The sequence below is a fragment of the Protopterus annectens genome, chromosome 13.part0 (assembly GCF_019279795.1).
Source record: "Protopterus annectens isolate FY-2018-M chromosome 13.part0, PAN1.0, whole genome shotgun sequence".
Classification (NCBI taxonomy): Eukaryota; Metazoa; Chordata; order Ceratodontiformes; family Protopteridae; genus Protopterus; species Protopterus annectens.
In genome coordinates this window covers 264,865,482-264,891,297 of record NC_056747.1, presented here as the reverse complement: position 1 = coordinate 264,891,297, position 25,816 = coordinate 264,865,482, and the positions used below count along the sequence as shown (strand labels likewise).

Genomic DNA, 25,816 nt, shown 5'->3' with positions numbered 1-25,816 from the left:
TGGAAAAACAGCCGAGTTGGTTCCAAGGTTCGGAACGGAACCCACAGTCAGTGATAAGTGAAGATCGACAACACAGATGGAATGTTATGGTATAGGAGTTGAGCGGTTATGTAGCATATGTTTAGTTCGTACTGATTGCTCAACTTTTGCTTGTTAGGAATACCCTCTTGAATGGGTATCTTGGCTGTATTCTCCAGTTACTTTATCCTTGCAGTTCTCAGAAATTAGTGTTTGTGCTCATCTTTGTGTTTGCCATGCTGTGTACAGCAAGAAGTACAGACTCTTTAACAGTGATATATATATATATATATATATATATATATATATATATATATATATATATATATATATATATATATATATATATTATATATGATTTGTGGTTTTCCTTTAACTTGTTTTGACAGAAGTATAGAAGAGTTGGTGTTGGCTGCTTAACCCTCCACAAGCAGCATAATGCTCTTTGATTTTGCAGCAAAAGGCTCAAGTGGGATTATGTGGAAACTAGGCAGAATACTTGAGCAGTTTGAGTGAAACCAGGCTTCTACTATATAGTAGAACTAATTTCTTGTTTTGAGCTTTGCCAGTGCATTTATTCTACAGCTGCCATTTTGGTGATTTTTTTTTTCCTTTGGGGGGGGGGGGGTTCTGATGTCCTTGATAGGGTTACAGGAAGAGGGGGGAAAAATCCTCCAGTGAATTAGGTAAAACAAAAAAAAAGCTAGCAGTGTCAAGCAAGTCTGTAAAATTAATCAAACCACCATTTAATGAGCGCTTTAGGAGGAGTCAGTGCCCCAACTTCAGACAAAGCAAGACTAAAAAACCAACACCTTTATATACATATCAATCAACCAATGCTATTAATCATTCAATTTGTGCTTAATTAATACTTATTTACCATGACTCGTTTAAATTTAAAATTTACACCATTTTTTAAAAGGAATACTTTAGTATTAAATTAATTTTAAAATCCAATAATTTTATATAAACAATTAGGCTACATAGTGGATGTCAGAATACTCTCAGCAGAACCTCACAGAAACAGTGTGCAATATATATAAGCTCTTGAAACTAAAACGTAGATTTAAAAAAAAAAACATGTACATAAACATTTATAAAATATGCCAGGAATATGTATGTACAAAAGAATGAATAATATATATCATTAATGAATTATTCAATATATTCTTATGTTTTTAAACATAAATATGAAAGATATAAATATAAAATGTACTATACATAACAGTATATGTATATAAAGGTGTTTTTTTAGTCTTGCTTTGTCTGAAGAAGTTGAGGCATTGACTCCTTCGAAAGCGCTCATTAAATGGTGGTTTGATTAATTTTACGGACTGCTTGACATCAGTAGCTGTTTTTTTTTGTTTTTCCTAGTTTGCATGGTCCTCCAGTGAATTAGTTTAGGAGAAATTTGTGATTTTGCATTAGTGTTGTAGGCATCAGAGCACAGTCAATTCATTAGAGGTCAACTGATTGGGCTGTCATTAAGGAAAAAATGTAGGGTTAGATAAGTGAATATGCCTTTAGCATATGAGTGAAATATGTGCTTTAAAATTCAGTGAAGCTTAAAGTATTTTGAATGAAATAAGATATTTATTTTATAGCTAAAGTGGTTATCGCTTGTCCTTTTTGTTACAGTAACTAAGAACAATGTTTTTATGCCATCGAGTTTCGGGAACTCGGATTCTGAACCAGGTAATTATTTTGGGATTCTCTCCCTTTCTCACAAGCGCACACAGTCTACACAAGTTGTGATTTTTTGAGCATTTTTCCCTCTCCTCGCCTTGCATCATCTCTACTCAGTTAATGCAGTTCGATATCTTCATGCCAGTTGATATTGGGGAAGCCCTGTATTGACGTTCATTACAGGTTAGCAAGGTAGTTCTTTTGATTCATCCAAATGTCTCCAGGTCAGTATTCATTAATGCTTGTTAATTCATGTGTTGTGTTGTGTTGTTATAGGCTACTTGGAACACTTCTTGTACAATGCAGTGTTCTAATGTGGGCATCCTTTACTTGTTCAGACATGGCCTGGGAAAATTGCCTTCCCCCAGATCCCAAAATTAGCGAGCTACATTTTTACGAGCTGCACCTTTGATAAAGATGTGCTTTCCTGAAAGTGACTGACCAGTTCCACAGGCTTGCAAGGCTGCCTTGTTAAGCAGCAGCAAGTTTTCTAGACTTGTCCATAAATATTCATCTGCCTTTCAGTGCTTCATAGTCTGCCAGTGAAAATTGTACTTGGAAAGTAGATTTGCTTTGTTGGCTTTTGGATTTTAGTTTGTACAGAGTGTTGTGTCCCACCCCCCCACCCCCCAATCACCTGCTTTCCGACTAATCTTTCAGCATGATTTATTCAGCGTTTACAGTAGCTACTAAGCATAACCCTTTGTTTGCATCAAGCAACATTACTTCTTTAGGACTTGTTTGTGCTTAAATTAAATTCTTTCACAGACTTTTGCATGTTCTCTGCACGGTGTTCAGTTGTCCACTGTACATTGTTTACCATAGACCACCCTTCCCCTTTTCCTTAGGACTGGAATCTTAGTATATGCTACTGTTTTAAAGATTTAAAAGCTGTTGAGCTTGTGCCCACTGAGTGGTAGCACTTTATAATAAGGATAATCCCATTTGTTAAGCAGGTGGGCCCACTGGGCACAGTCACTTCTCAGGGATGATCTGGGAGAAAAGTCTCGGTAGGTGACTTACTCGGGGTCACATAGGAGGAAAATGAGGACTGAAGGAATTAAACCCTGTGCCACAGGAACAGCAGCATACAGCCTTGACTTCTGCACCCATGTAGAATTGTAATTGGAATGTCCCTCTAAGTTGTACTTCAGAATGCTGTGTATTAAGCAAACTGCTGTCCTTTAGAGACTCCCTTTCTGATTCTTTGCTTTAATGCAGTAACTAAATTTGCCCTTCTTAATTGTGTGACATGTTGGTTGCCATCCAGTCACACTTTTTGTGTTGGTAATGGAAGTTGATACTGCCTTGGTTACCTTGACTGCACTGTAACTTGATTTTGACGCTGCTGGTTTTGTCTTTGACATCAGTTTTGTATGTATTTGAGCCATGTAGTGTTTGCCTATAACCACCTTCAGCATTGTAAAACACTGTACTGCTTAGATGTTACAAGTATTTGTATTTATTTCAGTTTGTTGGAAATAGGTTGCAGGCTTTAATTATATTAGTGAATGCTAATAAAACAGATGTGTTAAGAATTTTCCTCTGATACTGATTTTGAGAAGTCTATCGTTGAACCATCAGTACACAATTTCTTTCCTCTTTCTAATACATTTGCAGAGTGAGCCATCATCATAATCCAGTATGTTTATCCCTCATATTAAAGTATTTTTCTGTAATGAATAGGGATGGATGAGATTGAAGTGTGCTTTTTGGTTTGGTCATAGCACAGATTATGTAAGGATCCTAGTGCATTGTACAATTTTTAGTTTGCTTAAACTGCACTCCGTACTTGTTGGCCATGCATTGACATTTTTTTTCAGCAGTTTACTTTTTTTTTTTTTTCAAGTCTTGGAACAAGTGCAGAATTAAGAATTTTGAAGTTAATTTTTTTGGGAAACCAATCACTGCTTTAACCAAATTGGGCACAATAAAATGAAGTTTTGTTTTTACTGTTTCCATCTGTTTTATGTTTTTTGAGTTATTTAAATTTTGAAAGATCGTCTCCCCTTTGTGAGCTTCTTTTGCTTTCTGTCCCCAGAGGAAAAGGGTGTTGGATTCCGGCTGAAACCTCCGACACTGATCCATGGGCAGGCACCAAGTACTGGTGGGTACTGAATTCGAAGCTGTAACATGTTAAAAAGCAAGTAAAAGGTTTGCACGGGTATCATTTACACTGCGTAGGATTTTCAAACTTGAGTACAAGTCAGTAAAAGATTTATGTTGCTTAGTATGTTTCAGCAGTTGTAAATTATGGTGCTTTAGCTAGTTAACTTTAAAAGCAATAATGTGATTAGAAGTATGAGGCTTGAGTGGTACATACTTTTGTTGCTATCAAATTTTGTGGCCAGCTGTCTTGCCATGTTTCCAGTGGTTTTGAAAGTGGCTAATGCTGTTGAATTCTTTTTGCTGAGGATATAGTGCAAGCAATGCTTTTCTGTACTGCAGTAGTTTGTTTAAAGGTGATTCCCAGCCTATCGTTGTAAGGTAGACTATGTACTTTCACCTGATTTGGACTGTTTGTTGCCCCTAGTTTAGTATTCCCAGTATTTGTTTGGTAAATTGTCTGTTTCATACAAGTCATTCATAGCCTTCTCTAAGTTTTATTATGATGCACCTTTATCATACATCTTTTAGTTGTGTGAATATTTGTCTATAATTTCTCTTTAGATGACTCTTGTCAGAGTTCTGTCATGCTTTATTTTAAGAAAATATTTTCACTTTGATGTGCAAGGAAAACTGTGAAGATTTAGTTTTCTACCAACCAATTTTTTACTGCTTAGTATATAACTTGGAAAAAGTTTAAGCTAGTTTCATAGGTTCATGCTATACAGGTGAACTGGTTGTCCATTTAGAGCCTAACCATGCAACCTCAGAGAGGTTACTGGGTGGATTTAATATCCTGCTCAATGAAGGACACATAGCTTCTCCAGGAGTAAATTTTAGGTTTAGGTGTTAGCCCAGATGTCAGGATAGAATTTGAAGGAGGTGGGTTTGTTGTTTGACCTGCAGTGGGAGCTTATTCCATAAGTAGGTGATTATTTGGGGGGGGGGTGGAAAAACGCCCGTCTCCAGGCGGTGCTTATTTTGTGATGAAGCTTGGGCCTTGGCAGCTGTTTTGTGTTGCCAGTAGTGGCAGTCGAATAGGACAGGATCTTTTATCACCTGAAATCAAGGCAGAGATCGTCGTGTAGGAGCTGATGATTTTTATTTATTTATTTTACATTTGTTGACCGGGATTGTCTGACTGAGCTGAAGAGCCCTTTTTCAGTGGAGGCCTGGGGAGAAAAGCTCTAACATATACAATTTTCGTTATAAATTAGCTTTAAACAGCAATGTTCCAGGATTCAGCCACTGATGTAAGAATAATTCCAACTGTATTCAGCCAAAGAAGTAAAAAATAACTCCACAAACGCTCTTTATACAGTATGTTTTCGTTAAAATCTTCATCAGATGTGGACTGCATTTAACCAAATTCCTTTTATACCTTTAGTACCCATCATTTAGATCAACAAAAACCCAATTAAAGTTTAAAGATAGTGAGAATTGATTATTCAAGACTTTTCTACATAGCATACTAATACACACCATTCATCGTAAAACCTATTAACAAATGTTAAAACATGTTAAAAAGCATATAATGTTTCTTAACTTCAAACCCAATTTATAAATAGCTTAAATAGAATAAATCCATTCCTATTAAAACTACAAATAAAATGCATGAGTTGACCATAAAAACTTGCATTTGAGCTCCCTCTAGTGATCTTTTTTGAATGTATGTGTACTTTCTTTAAAAAATGTCCTATACTTGAGTATTATCGCAACCACATTTGCAGCATGAGATAAATCTTCATGTTTGACTCAAGGTATGTCTGTTAACTGTAAAAGGTTGCTGTAAAGTGTTACCTGCTGTTGTGGGATATTGGTAATGGGTTTGGAAGAGGAATAAGGGGAACATTTCTGCTTGTATGTAGCATCCTTTACAGACGTCAAGTCGTGAATAATGCGATAGACATGCCTGCACCTTGTCAACGAGGTCAAGAATGATGGTTATTTTATTGCGGAACATGTTTGTGTACTACTCAGAGTGGGAAACAAACTTCATACAGCAAATGTAGTGTTGGGAAAAATTAACACATGGCACTTGCAATCATGGCAATAATTTACAGTCTATACATTGCAACTGTAAGCAAGAAATCGTACATTCACACTCCTTCCCTGGATAAGAAACCCTGCATTCCTAGTTCTGATCTTACCAAACGTAAGCTAATGAGGAGTGTACAGGATGAGATTTGATCGGCAATAATAATGACAGGTACATTTGCTTATAAGGAGTAGTAACACATTTCACAGGCTTTGCAAAGCGGCACTTGTCTTCAGACCATGGTGAGTTGGAATTTCTCAAAACATTTACGACTACTGTAAAGCAGCAGACGTGTGTTTATTTCGGCCAAGGGCACTACCTGCGAAATGCAAATTTGCCATGTTTCCTGTTCGTATGTGCAACACAGTGTGACCTAAAACTGGTTAACAGTTTACAGTACCCTTATTCCATTAGCAGACATAGTTTCGTGGAAAACAGTGTAAAATATGCCACCTCCGAAAAGTGGTTGCGATAATACACAAGTACTAAATTTCTTGTATGCAGAACCTCAGTAACAGCATTTTGAAAGTACACGTATTCAAAAAAGATCACTAGAGGGAGCTCAAATGCAAGTTTTTATTGTCTACTCATACATTTTATTTGTAATTTTAATAGGAATGGATTTGTTTTTTATTCTATTTAAGCTATTTATAAATTGGTAACCAAAAAGGATTCAAGTGCAAACAGAATAACTCCAATACCAAAACCGCACACTTGAGGAAATCAGGCTCAGCCTCTGGAAACACCAAAAACTCTTTATTAATCCACAAGGAGACCAATAAATTTAACGCTAATGTTTGTAGTGCGTTTTCGATTCGTAGTCTTCTTCAGAATATCAAAGTCAAATAGACTAACAACAAAAAACACTCCTTTTATACACTGAATGGTGCAAATTAATCTCAATTAAATCATTAAACCATTAACCCTTAGACTCTTGGTATTTATTCTCCATAGAAAATTTTCTAATGTTAAAAGCCCTAATCACTCAATAACACACTTAATGAATGATTTTTTGTATAAAACTTTTCTAAGATAGATTCAAAAACCTATTTATAAATTGGGTTTGAAGTTTTAAGAAATTGTATATGCTTTTTAACATGTTTTAACATTTAATAGGTTTTAGGCTGAAAGTTTTGTATTAGTATGCTATATAGAAAAGTTGTCTTGAATGTTCAATTTTTCACTGTATCTTTATAAACTTTAATTGGGTTCTAGTTAATTTAAATGATGGGTACTGAAGGTATAAAAGGAATTTGGTTACATGCAGTCCACATCTGATAAAGGTTTTTAACAAAAATATACTGTACAAAGCGCATTTGTTTATTTTTTACTACTTTGGCTGAATAAAGTTGGAATTCTTACATCAGTGGCTGAATTCGTTTTCTGGGTGCCTTGGACTATTTTAAGTACTTTTGGTGCCTTTAGCGTTTTCTTTGTGTATTTTTCTTTGGCTGTGGAAACTGATTCTAGCTCTGGTAGAGAAAAGAGGGAATAAGGAGGAACTGGGCCATGCCAGAAAGCTGATAGGTCAGTTATCTCAATTGATAGACCTATTGACTCCGCTCAGGTAGTCAATGATCAAGGTGGATGTCCTTCAAGGATGCATCTGCAGTCATCACATATGGGTTGTCCTGCCTCAGGCAGTCCTTCGGTCGGCCGGATTCCAAAGTCTGGGTCTGGCCTCGGCTGATGTCGCACTTTCCCCGACGTCAGAGTGTCTGGGGTATAAAAGCATCAGCCGACACCATATTCCTTAGTCTTTCTTGCCGCGTGGTGCCCGAAGCAGAAGCAGTTCGCAAGTGCTGGTCGGCCAGCTCCTGTGATTCAGCTACCGAAGACTTCGAAAAAGCTAAGTACCCCGTTGGGGACTCTTTCTTGCCTCAGCCGATGTCAGATAAAGTTAATAATTGTTTAACTTGTGGGAAACAAATACCTCATAAGGATTTCCACTCTTACTGCCTCCCTTGCCTAGGCCCAGACCACAACATCTCGGCCTGTTCAGCCTGTGCTTCCTTCGACCGACGAACTCTTAGACGTCGGTCGGAGTTTGCAGAGGAATTCTTTGGGGCTAGTTTTGCTTACAAGATGCCGTCGGAGACTCCGACTTCGCATTTAGTTAAAAAATGGAAGGACAAGGACCGACACATGCGGGCCGCGGTTTCGGCTGAAACCACGGTCAGGCCTACCGCGAGTGTCTCGGTCTCGGCTGAAACAGAGTCCTTGGTTCTTCCTGTTACCGAAACCGCACAACTGACTACCTCGGCCCCGGAGGCCCCGGCCGAGTCGGTTATTGAATTACCTATTGAAACCGGTGTCCAGGAACCTTCCGACACCATTCCTTTAGACAAGTCTACTCCTACACGTGGTGCAGCCAGACCCCCTGCATCCATGTCCATTAAGGCCTTTTCTAGGGCTAAAGCTGCTAAACTTACTAAAGCTTTACCTCCCAAGGTTTCCTCTGAGACATTCTACTGGCTCACAGATTCTTAGCCTAGCAGAGGATCTTATCTCATTAATTACAGGTTCTCAACCTCATCCGGACAGGGGCTCTCAACCACCTCCAGACAAAAGGCCCAGGGTTGAGCCCTCTGACCACCACTCCTCAGATGAGTCCACTGATGGCTCTGCTCTGTCAGACCCCCAGGAGGAGGCTTATTCGGCCTACGAGGATTCTGATGCTGAAGAATCTATTCCCTCGGCCTCCCCTCCTGAAGAGTTTTCCTTTGGAGAGACACTACACTCTGAGAGAGCATTTTCAATGGCAGGGTCAGGAATTCTCTGATTCTAGAAAGAGATTAAGGACCTTTTTACATTTACCTCAGCATAGGGCTTTAGCTATACCTCCTGTTTTGAATGTTATTGATGATGTGTACTCTGATGCTAGTACAGCCCCTGACTCTCTCCCTCCGGCACCTGTCAAACCTGATAGGTACTACAGGGTCCCGGATTCACATCTACACCTGTACAAGGCCCACTCTGCTGATCCAGAAACTATTTCCCAGGGCCCAAAAGCGGTTGCAGCTGCCACTGCTAAAAATCCTCTACCCTCTGAAAGGGAGTCCAGAGCTTTAGAGAGATGGGGTAAGAAAGTGTATACTTCTGCAACTCTTTCCATGAGGGCATTAAATTGTCAATTTCATATGATACAGTACCAAGAGTATTTGTTAGATGAATTGCATAAGAAACTGTCCTCTTCTGAACCCCTTGATCGCAAATCACTTCAGGATCTGGTGCATAACTCCCAGCAGGTTAGTAACCATTTCTTGCAGTGTGGTTATGATGCATTGGAAGCTTCATGTAGGTCAGCTGTGACAGGTGCAGTTATACGTAGGCATGCCTGGCTGAAGGAACAATCTTTACCAGACCATGTTAAAGCTAAGCTTTTGGATGCTCCTATGGAAAAGCAAAAATTATTTGGTTCCACGGCTCAACAGGTCTTAAAGAAATTTGAAGAAAAGGCAAAATCTGTGCAAACAGTCAAAGACTTTCTGCAAGTCCAACCACAGAGATTCAGCAGAAATTGGCCTACTAAGAATTGGTCCTTTCCAGACTCAGACAGATCTCACAGAGGCAGGAATAGGCGCGCCAGAGGTAGAGGGCAAGCTAGAGGCTCCTACAGAGGCCGTCAGTGGCAGCCTCCCAACCAGAGAGGTAGTGCAGGAACCACAACTGCTACACCAGGACAGACTCAATTACTTTATTTTGACTCCGTCGACCAGGGCTCAATTAGAAGCACCTTTGGGTGGGAAGCTTTCTTTATTCTCCGAAAATTGGCACAGCATTACAAGGGACACATGGACACTGCAAATAATAGACAAAGGATACAGGTTCCATTTCCACACATTGCCAAAAAGAAAAGGAATGCCATACCTGCCACCAAATCAGAGGGCAGAGGCTTTGAAGCAAATTACCAAATTAATACAAATGAAGGCCATAGAAAAGGTACCTCTTTCAGAACAAGGCCAAGGATTTTACTCCAGATTATTCCTTGTTCCAAGAAAAGAAAATCAATGGAGGCCTATTCTCGACTTGTCTGCACTGAATACTTACCTCATTGTGCCAAAATTCAAAATGCTGACTCTACAGCAACTCCTTCCCATGCTGGGCAAGGGGTCTTGGCTGGTGACTCTAGACCTCAAGGAGGCATACCTTTAGGTCCCTATTCGACAAAGTTGCAGAAGACACCTCAGATTTCTTGCAGGGTCAGAGCATTATCAATTCTCAGCATTGCCCTTTGGCTTATCTGCTGCTCCCAGAGTATTCACGAAATGCCTGGCATCAGTAATTGCACACTGCAGACTTCAGGGGATTCAAATCTACCCATATCTGGACGACTGCCTTATACAAGCGGACAACAAGCAAATTTTGTTAAAGGACTTGGACTATGCCATCCACCTACTACAGGCCTTGGGATATACAGTCAACATCCAAAAATCAAGACTTGTTCCATCCCAAAGAATAACCTTTCTGGGTGCGGATCTAGACACAACCACCCAAATGGCCTTTCTCACAGAAGAAAAGCAAAAACAACTACCGGATGACTTCACGAATCTGACAAAACAAACTCAGCTGACTGCAAGGAAAATCCTGCAGGCCCTGGGTTACATGGCATCTTGCATTCTTCTGATTCCGCAAGCAAGGCTGCATATGAGAAAATTACAATGGTACTTAAGGAGTGTATGGACTCAGCACAGTCACAACTTAGAAACTTTGATCCCACTCATTCCATGCCTTCAAAAGGAATTTCTGTGGTGGGCTCAAGCCTGCCAGTCGAACAGCGGGTTGCCCTTCAGCAAACCAAGAGCCAACCAAACCATCACCACGGATGCTTCAGACCAAGGTTGGGGAGCACACATGGAGGGCAGATGTATCCAAGGGCTATGGTCACAAAGAGAGCTGGGCATGCACATAAACCAAAAGGAAATGCTGGCAGTGATGCACGCAATAGAGGCCTTCAAACCTTTCCTTCATCAAGGCCACCTGCTCATAAGGACAGACAACACCACAGTTATGTGGTACATAAACAAGCAAGGAGGCACCCATTCCTACCCTCTATGCAGACTGGCAATGAATTTATGGGAACTTTCCTTGAAACTCAGTATACAGCTGCAGTCCCAGTTCGTGCCAGGGAAAGACAATATACTGGCAGACAGCTTAAGCAGAACTACCATGGATGCACACGAATGGATGCTGCACCCAGACATCATCTTACTCATAACACAATCATGGGGAAGGCCGGAAATAGATCTGTTCGCTTCCCCCCACAATCATCAACTGAAGACATTCTGCTCATGGACATACCACCCACAAGCATGGAAAGTGGACGCTCTCTCTTTCAGCTGGAAAGCTCTAACAGTCTATGCTTTCCCACCTCTCCCATTAATGACCAAGGTTTTACTGATCAGGGCAGAGCAGCCCAGAGTGATTCTGATAGCTCCAAACTGGCCAAGGCAGCACTGGTACCCACTGTTAAAGAGCATGTCACAGACGAAACCGTGGCCTCTCCCCCTATGGCCACTTCTACTGATGCAGCGCAATTTCAAGACTCTGCATTCCAACCTGAAAACCTTGCAGCTAACTGCCTGGAGAATTCCATGACTCCTCCCCAGGATAGCCTATCCCAGAGAGAGAGAAGGATATTATTATGGAAGCTCGCCGACCCTCCACAAGGAAGGCATATTCAGCAAAATGGAAAAGATTTCACACTTGGAACACAACAAAAGGCCTAGATGTGACAGTGATGAACATGGCACATATACTGGAATATTTGGCAGAATTGTTCCACAATGGCCGGTCTTACTCTTCCATTAAGATACATGCCTCAGCAATTTCAGCAGAATGCAATGTTAATCCACCTGTCTTCTCGCATCCTCTCCTAAGACAGTTTCTAAGAGGAATCAAAAACATCAATCCTCCAAGGAAACCACCTCTACCTACTTGGGACCTTAACTTTGTGTTGGAAAAGCTAACACTTCCTCCCTTTGAACCAGCAGCATTGGCGGATCTACAGTTTCTTTCTTGGAAAACTGCATTCCTTCTGGCCATAACCTCAGCAAGAAGAGTATCTGAGTTACAAGCTTTAATGGCAGTGCAGCCATTTCTTATCTTTCATCAAGACAGAGTTTCTTTGAGAACCAATCCTACATTTATGCCAAAGGGTGGTATCCAGGGTATCCTAGAACCAAGCCATTCACTTGCCTACATTCTTCCCAAAACCACAAAATAAAGGGGAGAAACTTCTGCACACCCTGGGCATACACAGACAATTGCGCTACTACTTGGACAGAACTAAATGTTACAGAAAGACTGACCAGTTGTTTGTAGCATATGCTGCTGGGGCACAAGGAAAAGCAATTTCCAAACAGACACTTTCAAAATGGATAGGAAATTGCATTCGATTTTGTTACTCCTTTCATGGAAAACCTGTGCCAGCAAACATTAGACCTCATTCCACGAGAGCCACAGCCACCACCACAGCCTTCCTAAGAGGGGTGGCTACCAAGGACATTTTAGAAGCTGCTACATGGAGCTCCGTGCATACATTTGCCAAGCATTACAATTTACCTTTATACTCCAGATCCAGAGCAGGCTTTGCTACAGCAGTCCTGCAGGGTATCTTAACTACACCATCCTTTACTTAGTACCACCACCCCCAGATTGGCTATGGTATTCTACCCATATGTGATGACTGCAGATACATCCTTGAAGGATGCATCTGCACTCATCACATATGGGTAGAATACCATATGTGATGACTGCAGATGCATCCTTGAAGGACATAGTACAGTTTTGTACCTACCATAAATGTAGATGTCTGATAGGTATGCATCTGCAGTCAGGTTTACCCTCCCTCCCTTCCCCTCTGTGGTATTCCTAGTGTGCTTACCCCTCCATTAGCTAGCTGGGGGATCTGTTATGGTGTATTTGTTTGTATATATATATATATGTATATATATATATATATATATATATATATATATATATATATGTGTGTATGTATATATATATATATATATATGTGTGTGTATATATATATATATATATATATGTATGTGTATATATATATATATATATATATGTATATATATATATATATATATATATATATATATATATATATATATATATATATATATATCTATATATATATCTATATATCTATCTATATATCTATCTATTGCAAATGTTTGGAATTTTATTGCTTTTCTCCAAATTTAGCCTTCCTAGAGGGCACCTGGCATCTGGGGCAAGAAAAACTGAGGAATATGGCGTCGGCTGATGCTTTTATACCCCAGACGTTCTGACGTCGGGGAAAGTGCGACATCAGCCGAGGCCAGACCCAGACTTTGGAATCCGGCCGACCGAAGGGCTGCCTGAGGCAGGACAACCCATATGTGATGACTGCAGATGCATACCTATCGGACATCTACATTTATGGTAGGTACAAAACTGTACTTTTCCACAGCCCAGAAGGGGCAGAACCAGGAAGCAGAGCACAAATGGCTCAAAATGGCATGAAAACAGCAATAATGGAGCTAGCTGGAAAAGGAAATGACAATGGAAATGTTCGTTTTGGGGAAGCTTTAACACCAGGAGTTTTGAGAAATGACTGTGGGGGAGAAATGAATGAAAATGAGCTCCCTACTACATCACCAGACCAAAAAAAACTGACTTCTGCGATGATTCAAACTGACATTAAGGACTGGTTGCAGGTCAGCTATTCTATTAATTTTAAAGACAATGTAGTTGAACCAGCTCCTATGAACGATGCATATAAAAGTAAGCTGACAAAACTTTCTAAGTTAATGCATAAATACAAAACTGTGGATATAGAAAATGCTTACCTTGGGCAATGCATATTAGAAGGCATTGTTCCTAAGGGTTTAAGAATATGTAAATATCCAAACAGTAGCATCTCTGGCAGCATGTTTTAGATGTGGACTTGACATGTTAAAATTAATGGTGATGGAAAATGACAAAGATGAATTACAGAAAGAAATTCAAATTTTAAATGAATTTATTAAGAATGACCTTGTTCACACGATACCATCAGAAAAAGAAAAATATTACAATATTAGGTTAGAAATAGGTGGTAAATGTGATTAGTTGGTTAATAGTAAGATAAAAAAACGAAGGAGACATTAAAGATTATAAAAACAATGTGAGCTAGCCTAACCTCAAATCATATAACAGGTTTTGGGAGAAAAATGGAAGTGATGAGAACAGTATGTTTTAAATACTGATGAGGGAGCACATGTGGGGGAACAACTGAATGATTTAGATGACTTTTCTGATTACCCTGCCGTGGGACGGTCAGAGAGAATTAAATAAAGGAAACAATCAATATCAACAAAATTACTAGATAAATTTTTAGAGGGGAGGGGGAGGTACTGAATATAGTTGGTACCCCTCACCCCGACTTGGAAAATGAAGATGACGTGATAAAACAGGATGAAAATAATGAGTTCACGTTTACAAAAAATGGTTATAGTATATATAGTTTTAGTGACAGTGTTGAAGGGTGAGCATTTCAGCCTGTTATCCAAAGGACTGAAGTTCATACCTTTTAAAAAAATATGTTACCAAAACTGTACTAGATATACAAATGTGCACAAGAAAAATTAATTTAGGTTTATACTTCCCACAAGGCAATGCTACCTTCTAGAATGGACAATCTAAAGAAAAGGAGCGTTTTTACCTCCCCCCCCCCCCCCCATACCCTCAAATTAAGAATTTTGAGCAAGTGGTAGAGAAAGAGATTCAAAAAGGTTATGCCAAGGTCAAATATAAAGCAAATTTGAATTTTGAAGAAAAATAATGTTTCGTCTGACCTTAGGAATAACAAAGGTGAGAGTTATGAAACCAGACAAGGGAAGGGGGTACAGTTATAATGGACACACTTGTGTATGAAAGAAAAATTAACGATATTTTGATGGACACAAGTAGATATTCTAGTGTCCAAGAACTAAATATATAGCATACATAAGAATTGACATGGCTTTGGAAGATTTATATTTGGAGGGTTTAATAGATAAAACGCTCTTAATTTTTTAAAAGTGAAGAAGCTCGGGATACCCTCCATTTTTGGAATTGCTGAGATTCACAAGAATGGTATGGAACTTCAGCTAAGACCTATTGTATCTGCAGAGGGTTCAAAAACCCTTCCACTAGCAAAATATGTAGATACTAAGATAAAAAGGTTGTAGCTAAAAAGAAAAAAAACACCTTGGGGATTCCTGGGATTTTTTGAGAGGGTTAAAGCAGGTCATGTACAATGAGGACATTTCTTTTTTAACTATTGATGTTAACTTGTTTTCCAGTATTCCACATATAGAAGCTATGAAATTACTGGAAGAAATCATTTTTAAAGATAATGAGTTAACATACAGTGAGAGTCTAGTATGCGTACAGTTGATGGAATTCATTTTAAAGTATATACTTTAAAGGTGAATTTTATCACCAAACGAAGGGAGTAACAATGGGGGCAGCATGTATCCCTGCATATGCAAATCTTGTCTTAGCTGTATGGGAAGAAAAATGGTCCTGAATTCAATATATAGGAACTGCTGGACCATGTACAAAAGGTTTTTGGATGACATCTGTATTTTATGGGTGGCTCCCAGAGAAAAAAAATATCTGATTTTATTATTCATTTGAATAGTTCCATTTCTTTCTTAGAATTCACCTGAGGTATCTTATGATAACCTGCAGTATTGGGATGTGGAAATCGAGGAGGAAAACAATGAGTTTAAGTCTAAAATATATAGGAAAAGCACGTTTCAAACTCATACTTACATAGTGCTCATCCAATGCAGTATAAGAAAAATATAGTGAAAGGTCAATTTATAAGATCATGCAGGATGACTTCAAGTAATGTGGAGTTGGATAAAATGTTTTTTGGAGAGGTTGTTTAAAGACAGATCATATCCAGAAGAGATTGAATAAGTTAGTGTGTGAAAGAAGGTTAGGCAGATTTAAACCGATTTTGGGTTTAGATGAAGAAAGTGTTTGGCACAGACTGTGAATGTGGAGCCATTTGAAAGCACTGGTTTTAGAGTATAATGGGAGTGCTAGTATGACGAGGACAGTTATTGAACAAAAATGGGACAAATTTATTGGATTTACAGACCTGGACAAAATTCCTAAGAATAAGTTAGATTGTTTCTTTAAATTATGTGAATTTTTGTAATTTATTGGAAAAAGAATGTGAGCTAGAACAGTTAAACAGGAAGAAGGCAGGCAAATATAGATGTGGGCATTGTACACAGTGCAGTTATATAGTCAACCAAGAAAAATTGTTTCTAGAGAGTAGGAATGTTTGATTATATGGAAAAGAATACCACAGTTGTGACACTAGTGGTTTAAATCTATCTAGCAGTGTGTCAGGAATGCCAGTCATTCCATGTTGGAAAGACGGAATGAAAGTTAGAGGCGTATTTACGAGCACTGCTATGATGTGCAAACAAGAAAGGAAACCAATGCTGTGTTTACGCACAAGCAGGTTTGTGAAAAAGCCCACTATTTATTTTTTGTACTAGAAAGGGTAAAGGACGTACAGGGTGGTCCATGGGAAGAAAGGATCGAATAAAGGGATCTATGGTGGCAGGTCACGTTACAGGCCAATATGCCTCCAGGACTTAACAAAAATATCTCTTTAGTTCCATTATTAAAAATTAGATCTGCTAAGTTATGATTGATTTCTGTTAACATTTTTAAGTACATGGTCAATCTTGTTTTTTTAAATATTGTTGTAATTCTCTTGCACCTTTTTACATAAATATTTTTTATGTAAACTTATTCACAAGTTTCAAGTACGATGGTGGTATACATTTTTATGCTTTCAAGGATCTGGGTTCTAACACCAAATGCCGTTACTGAGGTCTACATACAAGAAATTTTTTAAAGAAAGTGCACATTCATAAAGATCACTAGAGGGAGCTCAAATGCAAGTTTATATTGTCAACTCATGCATTTCACTTGTAGTTTTAATAGGAATGGATTTATTTATTTATTTATTTATTTATTCTATTTATGCTATTTATAAATTGGGTTTGAAGTTTTAAGAAATTCTATATGCTTTTTAACATGTTTTGACATTTAATAGGTTATTAGGATGAATGTTTTGTATTAGTATGCTATGTAGAAAAGTTGACTTGAATATTCAGTTTTCACTGTATCTTGAAACTTTAATTGGGTTTTAGTTTAAATGATGGGTACTAAAGGTATAAAAGGAATTTGGTTACATATGCAGTCCATATCTGATGAAGGTTTTAACGAAAACGTACTGTATAAAGAGTGTGTTTATTTTTTACTATGGCTGAATAAATTTGGAATTATTCTTACATCAGTGGCTGAATTAGTTTCCTGAGTGCCTTGGACTATTTTAAGTATTTTTTGGTGCATTTGGCATTTTGTTTCTGTATATTTAATGTTACAGGGTTATTACAAGGCATTAAGTAGCAATTCAGTGATGTCCTTCAAGGATGCATCTGCAGTCCTAACAAATGGGTTGTCCTGTCGTCAGGCAGCCCTTCGGTCGGCCGGATTCCAAAGTCTGGGTCTGGCCTTGGCTGGTGTCGCACTTCACCCGACGTCATCTCTGCTGGTCTTCGGGTATAAAGGCATCAGCCGACGCCATTTTCCTCAGTCTTTCTTGCCGCGTGGCGCCCGAAGCAGAAGCTGTTCGCAAGTGCCGGTCGGTCAGATCCAGAGATTACTACTACCGAATACTACTTAGAAGACTTCTAAAAGCTAAGTACCCCGTTGGGGACTCTTTCTTGCCTCAGCCGATGTCAGAAAAAGTAAATAACTGTTTAACTTGTGGGAAACAAATACCTCATAAAGATTTCCACTCTTACTGCTTACCTTGTTTAGGCCCAGACCACGACGTAGCAGCCTGTTTAGCCTGTGCTTCCTTCAACCGAACGCTTAGGCGTCGGTCGGAGTTTGCTGAACAGTTTTTCGGCTCAGATTTTGCATACATTATGCCGTCGGATCCTCCGACTTCTAAAATTGTTAAAAAACGCAAAGAAAAAGACAGACACTCGCGGTCCGCGGTTTCGGCCGAAACCGCGGTTAAGCAAACCGCGAGTGTCTCTGTTTCGGCCGAAACCGAGCATACGGGTCAATCTTCAGCCGAATCCATGACTACTACCGAGGCTCCTGCTACCCTAGTTGAATCGGCCTCTGAAGTTTTGCCTACTAATGTGGTCCCTCTAGAATTATCGGACACCATCCCTTTGGATGTCTCTACCCCAGCACGTAGTGCTGCTAGGCCTCCTGCAGCCATGTCTATTAAGGCCTTTGCCAGGGCTAAAGCAGCCAAAACTGCTAAATCAGTGCCTGTTAAGCCCCCCTCATACAGGCCCAGTTCCAGTTCTCAAATGCTTACTCTGGCAGAGGATCTCATCTCTTTAATAAGGGGATCCCAATCTCACCCAGACAGGGCCTCTCAGCCTCCAGAAAAGAGACCTAGAGCAGAGCCCCCAGAGCCAGTGTCCTCAGATGATTCTTCTGATGATTCAGACATTACAGACCATCCAGAGGCTCCCTTTTCTACTTATGAAGATTCCGATGCTGAAGAATCTATTCCTTCTGCCTCTCCACCAGAGGAATTTTCCTTTGGGGAAACCTTACATGCCATGAGAGAGCAATTCCAATGGCAGGGACAAGATTTCTCAGATTCAAGAAAAAGGCTTAGGACCTTTCTACACTTACCGCAACATAGGCCCTTAGCTATACCTCCAGTTCTGCCTGTTGTGGATGATGCATTTAATGATGTTTGCACTGCTCCTGATACCTTACCTCCAGCCCCTGCCAAACCCGATAGGTTTTACAGGGTACCGGACACTCATCACCACCTATACAAGGCCCCACTTGCAGATCCTGAGACTATCTCCCAGGGGCCTAAGGCAGTAGCTTCGACCTCAACAAAAAACCCTCTCCCTTCTGAAAGGGAATCCAGGTCCTTAGAGAGATGGGGCAAAAAAGTTTACACCTCTGCTACTCTCAGCTAGAGCTTTGAACTGTCAGTTTCATATGATCCAATACCAAGAGTTTATGCTTGATCAGTTAACTAAGAAACTGTCCTCTGATGATTCCTTAGATAAGAAATATGTTTTAGAAATGGTGAATAACATTCAGCAGGTTAGTAGCCATTCTTTAAAATGTGGCTATGATGCACTGGAGGCTTCATTTAGATCAGCCATGACTGGCACAGTTATAAGAAGGCATGCATGGTTGAAAGAACAGGTCTTGCCGGATCATGTTAAAGCAAAGCTGTTAGATGCTCCTATGGATAAGGCCAGTCTATTTGGTTCTCCTGCTCAGCAAGTAATGAAGAAAATGGAAGAGAAGGCAAAATCTGTACAAACAGTTAAAGATTTCTTACAGGTTCAGCCCCAAGGTTTAGCAGGAACTGGCCTTCCAAAATTGGTCCTTTCCAGACTCCTCTAAATCTCAGAGAGGCAGGAATAGGCGTTCCAGAGGCAGAAATCAATCCAGAGGAGGTGCCTACAGAGGGCGCCAGTGGCAAGGCAATAACCAGCGAGGCACAGACACAACCACTGCCACTGCAACAGGACAATCACAGTGACTTGGCTCTGACACCGCCTACCAGGGAACAATTAGCAGCACCCTTAGGCGGAAAGTTAGCCTTATTTTCAAAAAATTGGCACTATATCACAAAAGACAAGTGGATTTTGCAGACTATAGACCAAGGCTACAGGTTTCATTTCCACACCTTACCAGTAAAAGAGGAATGCCAAACCTACCTCCAAATCAGAAAACAGAAGCTCTAAAACAGATAGCTCAATTAACAAAGATGAGAGCTGTGGAAAGAGTACCACCAACAGAACAGGGCTAAGGATTCTACTCCAGACTCTTCCTAGTACCAAGAAAAGAGAAAAGTTGGAGACCTATTCTCGACCTGTCATTTAAACACATTCATCATTGTTCCAAAATTCAAAATGCTGACCCTACAGCAACTTCTTCCCATGCTGGGCAAGGAGTGTTGGCTGGTAACTCTAGATCTCAAGGAGGCATACCTGCACGTCCCCATACGACCAAATTGCAGAAGATACCTCAGATTTCTTGCAGGATCAGAGCATTATCAATTCTCAGCATTGCCCTTTGGCTTATCTACTGCGCCCAGAGTATTCACAAAATGCCTGGCATCAGTAATCGCTCATTGCAGGCTACAGGGAATCCAAATTTATCCATACCTGGACGACTGCCTGATACAAGCGGACAACAAAAGCAAGCTGACAAAAGACCTACAAAGAGTCATTTGCTTACTACAAGCCCTGGGATACACAGTCAATTTAAAAAAGTCAAGACTAATACCATCCCAAACAAGAACATTCTTGGGTGCAGATTTGGACACAGTAAAATAGATGGCATTCCTAACTGCAGAAAAACAAGAACAACTCCCTCTTTACTTCTTGGCATTAACAAAGCAGAACAAACTAACAGCAAGGAAAGTACTGCAGGCCTTGGGCTTCATGGCATCATGCATAATCCTGGTCCCCCATGCCAGACTGCATATGAGAAAACTACAGTGGTACCTAAAGAATTTATGGTCTCAACACAGGCACAGCTTAGAAACCGAAATACCACTAATCCCATGCCTGAAACAAGAGTTCCTATGGTGGGCTCAAGCATGCCAGTCAAACCCAGGCTTGCCCTTCCACAACTTTCAAGCAAGCCAAACCATCACAATGGACGCCTCAGACCTAGGTTGGGGGGCCCACATGCTAGACAAATGCATACAAGGATTATGGACCCCAGATCAACTGCACCTGCACATAAATCAAAAAGAAATGCTGGCAGTAAAACTAGCAATCCAGAATTTCAGACCATTCCTCAAAGAAGGCCATTTGATGATAAGGACAGACAACACCACAGTCATGTGGTACATCAACAAACAGGGAGGCACTCATTCATACCCCCTATGCCGAATGACTCTGGACCTATGGAATATGGCTCTGAGCTACAACATTCAGTTACAGGCAATATTTGTACCGGGAAAAGAAAACATCCTAGCAGACATGTTAAGCAGAACTACCTCGGATGCTCACGAATGGATGCTACACCCGGACATCTTCAAGGCCATCACACAGAAATGGGGGATGCCACCAATAGACCTATTCGCATCCCCACTCAATCACCAGCTCAAGAAATTCTGCACAAGGACATACCACCCACTTGCATGGAAGGTGGACTCTCTATCCTTCAGTTGGAAAGGCCTGACAGCATATGCATTTCCACCTCTTCCTTTGATGCACAAGGTACTACTGAAAATCAAAGAGGAGCGTCCAAGGATAATTCTGATAGCTCCAAATTGGCCAAGACAACACTGGTATCCATTGCTGAGGAGCATGTCTCGGGGGAGAATGTGGACACTACCCCTGATCCCTTTGATGTTAACTCAGAACGACTACAACATCATGCATCCAAATCTAAAAACTCTGCAACTAACTGCCTGGAACATTACATAACAGCAACTAACCCAGATTTATCCCAAAGGATTAAAGACATTATCCTGGAGGCCCGCAGACCTTCTACAAGAAGGAACTATGCAGGGAAATGGAAAAGGTTTGTCATTTGGAGCACTGAAAGAGGAAAAGATGTGTCAAAGATAGATACTGCCAACATCCTGGAGTATTTGGCAGAGCTTCTCCATACAGGCCTGTCCTATTCCTCCAAGATACATGCATCAGCTATTTCTGCAGAATACAGCTTCGATCCCCCTGTCTTCTCACATCCTCTACTCAGGCAGTTCCTCAGAGGAATCAAGAATGTAAAACCTCCTAGGAAACCACCATTACCAGCATGGGACTTGAACTATGTGCTAGAAAAATTGACACTCCCTCCATTCGAACCAGTAGCAACAGCAGATCTTCAACACATATCCTGGAAAACTGCATTCCTACTGGCAATTACTTCAGCAAGAAGGGTTCGGAACTACAGGCCTTAATGGCAGTACAACCCTTCCTAATCTTCCATCAAGATAGAGTATCCATGAAAACTAATCCTACATTTATGCCTAAGGTGGTATCCAGAGTGTCTCTAAACCAGGCAATCCACCTACCTACCTTCTTTCCCAATCCACAGAACAGGGGGGAAAGACTGCTGCATACCTTGGATGTACATAGAAAGTTGCACTACTACCTGGACAGAACCAAGGGCAATAGAAACTGACCAGCTTCTAGTAGCCTATGCAACAGGAAGGGAAGGAAAAGCAACTTCTAAACAGACCATCTCCAAGTGGATAGGAAATTGCATAAGATTCTGTTACTCCTATCATGGAAAGCCAATTCCACAGAACATAAGACCTCACTCTACAAGGGCTACAGCCACTACCACAGCTTTCTTACGAGGAGTGGCTACCAAGGACATTATTGAGGCGGCTACTTGGACCTCCGTGCATACATTTGCCAAGCATTATAACTTACCTCTATACTCTAGATCCCGAGCAGGGTTTGCCACTGCTGTATTGCAAGGGATCCTAACTACACCATAATACTTCTTCCTCCTCCCCTAGTTTGGCTATGGTATTCTACCCATTTGTTAGGACTGCAGATGCATCCTTGAAGGACATAGTACAGTTTTGTACCTACCATAAATGTAGATGTCCGAACAGGATAGCATCTGCAGTCAGGATTACCCACCCTCCTTCCCCTCTGTGGTATTCCTAGGGTATTTACCCTCCTAATAGCTAGCTGGGGGGGGGTCTCTTATGGTGTATTTGTTTGTATATATGTACATACATGCTTATTTTTTGTGTTTGCCTACCTTTTTTTGGAAACATTGGCATTTACCCAAAATTTAGTTTTCCAAGAGGGCAACTGGCATCTGGGGCAAGAAACACTGAGGAAAATGGCGTCGGCTGATGCCTTTATACCCGAAGACCAGCAGAGATGACGTCGGGTGAAGTGCGACACCAGCCGAGGCCAGACCCAGACTTTGGAATCCGGCCGACCGAAGGGCGGCCTGACGACAGGACAACCCATTTGTTAGGACTGCAGATGCTATCCTGTTCGGACATCTACATTTATGGTAGGTACAAAACTGTACTTTATACAGTGTTAATAATCAGGAGTATAGCAAAACTATTTCAAGCTGTATAAAAACCGCCATTAAGATGAATATAGTTTTTGGGATAAGTGGTTACAAAAACCTAGTTTTATCATAATGTAGTTGCATGAAAGCAAGAAAATTACAATAGAATGTTTATCTGCGGCGATTTGCTTAATAGATTGTAGAAGACAGTAGAAAGGGTATTTAAGGAAGATTAGAGAGAGCTAGTGAGAAGAGTGAGTTAAGGGCAGAAAGTAGATTAAGGTATGGGGAGTATGGGATGTTTAAGAAGGGAGAGTGCAGTGGCAGGACCAGTGACTTTTAAAGTGCTCTTTGGTGGCTGTCTTAAATTGTTTAGGATGTGTAAGAGTCCTGATTTCTCGTGGGAGCCTATTGCAGGCAACAGTGGAGTGATAGCTGTACATGTAAGAGTGAAGTTTTCAGTCTGTTCAGTTAGCCAAGGAAGCTTAGTCTCTTATTTTTGTATGTAAAAAAATCTAGTTGTTTTCTAACTGGGCAAGTTGCTTGGAGAAGTGCAATCATTGCCCTAATTAGGGAAGACTAGAGGGGCATTATGACATCATTGATCCTAGAGGATATTCCCTTTGTAATCAACTGAGCAATTTAGAAGGCTTTCCTGACTCTAATTGATGCCTGATGTTTTCACAGGATAATTTATTCATTGAAATACTTTGACCTCCTGACTGTCTTGATTCTAAGCAGGGTTCCGTTTGTGGTAATCAGAAGGATAGATTTGTTCTCCAAAGGCAGCACATTGTAGTTATTGGTGTTAAACTAAGACTGCGGTCAGTTAAAATAAGTACTGGTTCAGGGAAGCCCATTCCTGGAGGGTACAAGTATGTCAAAGTCAGTGGTAGCACACAGTTTAGTCATCTGCCATCTTGTTTAGCTGTGTAGACCTTTATCTGCTGTCATGTTAGAGAAGTAGATCCCAGAGAAGGAAGTCTATGACAGAGATCTGCAGAACGCCATTGGTAACTTGCCTTTTAGATAATGTACCACCAACTCTGTGTGTGATTTTAATTGGGGAGAGTTTGCAACTTGACGGCTGATGGAGTTGTTTATATTCAACTAGTTTTTTTTTTTTTTTTTTTTTTTTTTGGAATTGCCAACATTCAGATTCATATTTGATGGTTTTAAGCAATGTCCAGCTATGCCGTTTGAGTGGAATACCCTTTGTTCACATCCATTATATATGCAAAGAAATCAGTCAAGGTGAGATCTACCTTTCTTGAAGGTGAATTGATTAGGGTTGAAGGTTTTGTAGTTTACTAATTTTTTTGAGGCTAAGATGGTTTATAGTTTATAGATGATCCTGGTAAGGTTAATAGGGCAGCAGGTGCCAGTGTCCTGTGGTGGAGCAGCCATTGTGGAGTGATATCACAACAGCAGTTTTTTCAGGCTTAAGGTACATTCCTCATGAAGAAACAAAAGTAGAAAAGGTTTAGATGGAGCATTAAGTAATGCATTTAGGCTTTATAACAGTCTGTTCAATTTTTGATTGTAAAAGTGCATATTTTATGTGATTTACACTTCATTTCAACAGGAGGACTGAAATGCTGCAGGCAGCAGTCGCTCAGCATCCTTAAGACTCCCCTAGACTCAAAAAGTCTTCCGCCTCCCAAAGTGCACCACACCTCCTCTTCAGCTCTTGTTTGCCAGATTCTTGAAAGGATAGGTTCTCCCACTTTTTTCTGTATTCTTCAGCTTTGCCAAATAGTTGATTATCTGTCCACATTCTTCCAGTTTTTTTCTATTTAGTGGACAGTTGCAGAGTTAGACTTGTCTTTTCCTTGCTGTCAGCATTATTTGCTTCCTTGGTTATACAGTTTGGTTTTTGGCTGTAGTTTGCTTTGAATTTCTTGGTCTTATTGGTATGATATTCTTGTTTTCCTTAGTGCTAAGGTTATGGTATCACATTTCAAGAAATGTTCAAAATGTAGAGACACAGTTCTTCCTTATGGCACTCGTGCCTTTTGCTTGGTATGTGTTAAAGGTAAATTCCTTGGATGTCAAGTGTGATATTTGTAAAATATCGTTTCTAGGACTCTGCAGGAAAGAATAAAAATTAATCAATTTTGTAAGTACATTTGCCCATTGGTTGCGCTGCTAACACCAAAAGCAAGGATGACAAAAAGATGACTTATTTGGATTCTAATAGAAGTGCAAAAACTTCCTCCCCTTCTGCTAAAACTCCCCAGGTGTGTAGTTCTTCTTTTGCTATTATAGGCAATGCTACTGGTTCTGAGGTTTAAAAATCTACTGGTACTGTTCAGTCTTTTGCAGGTGTGTCTCATCTAGTGGACTTGGTTGTTGAGATTAGCTGTTTAGAGTTAGTAGTTTCCTTTTTGAAAATGAGCTCTGTAGGTATTTTTAGAGTTTAGACCTTTAGTAATGTTGATGTTCTCCTCCAGGTCCCTACGCAGTCCCTCCTTCCATGTTCATTGGGACAAGAAAGTGAGGGCAAAGGTGCAAATTAACTTGGGCATCCTCTGTTTCTTCTCTCTTTTAAGATAGCAAAGCTGATGTCCTTCAAGGATGCGTCTGCAGTCATCACATATGGGTTGTCCTGCCTCAGGCAGCCCTTCGGTCGGCCGGATTCCAAAGTCTGGGTCCGGCGTCGGCTGATGTCGCCCCTTCCGCGACGTCTGAGCGTCTGGGGTATAAAAGCGTCAGCCGATGCCATCTTCCCCAGTCTTTCTTGCCGCGTGGTGCCCGAAGCAGAAGCAGTTGGCAAGTGCCGGTCGGCCAGCTCCTGTAATTCAGCTAACCGAAAACTTCAAAAGCTAAGTACCCCGTTGGGGACTCTTTCTTGCCTCAGCCGATGTCAGATAAAGTCAATAATTGTTTAACTTGTGGGAAACTAAT

General features: G+C 40.4%; 1 protein-coding gene across 1 annotated transcript in view; it reads left to right on the top strand.

The window, feature by feature from the left end:
* RANBP3 (RAN binding protein 3) overlaps positions 1-25,816 on the top strand; it is a 2,163,070-nt gene that overhangs the window by 493,544 nt on the left and 1,643,710 nt on the right. The window contains exons 5-7 of the mRNA XM_044054814.1: positions 1,657-1,713; positions 3,746-3,815; positions 13,314-13,627. Coding sequence (XP_043910749.1) covers positions 1,657-1,713; positions 3,746-3,815; positions 13,314-13,627 — 441 coding nt within the window. The remainder of the gene's footprint in view (positions 1-1,656; positions 1,714-3,745; positions 3,816-13,313; positions 13,628-25,816) is intronic.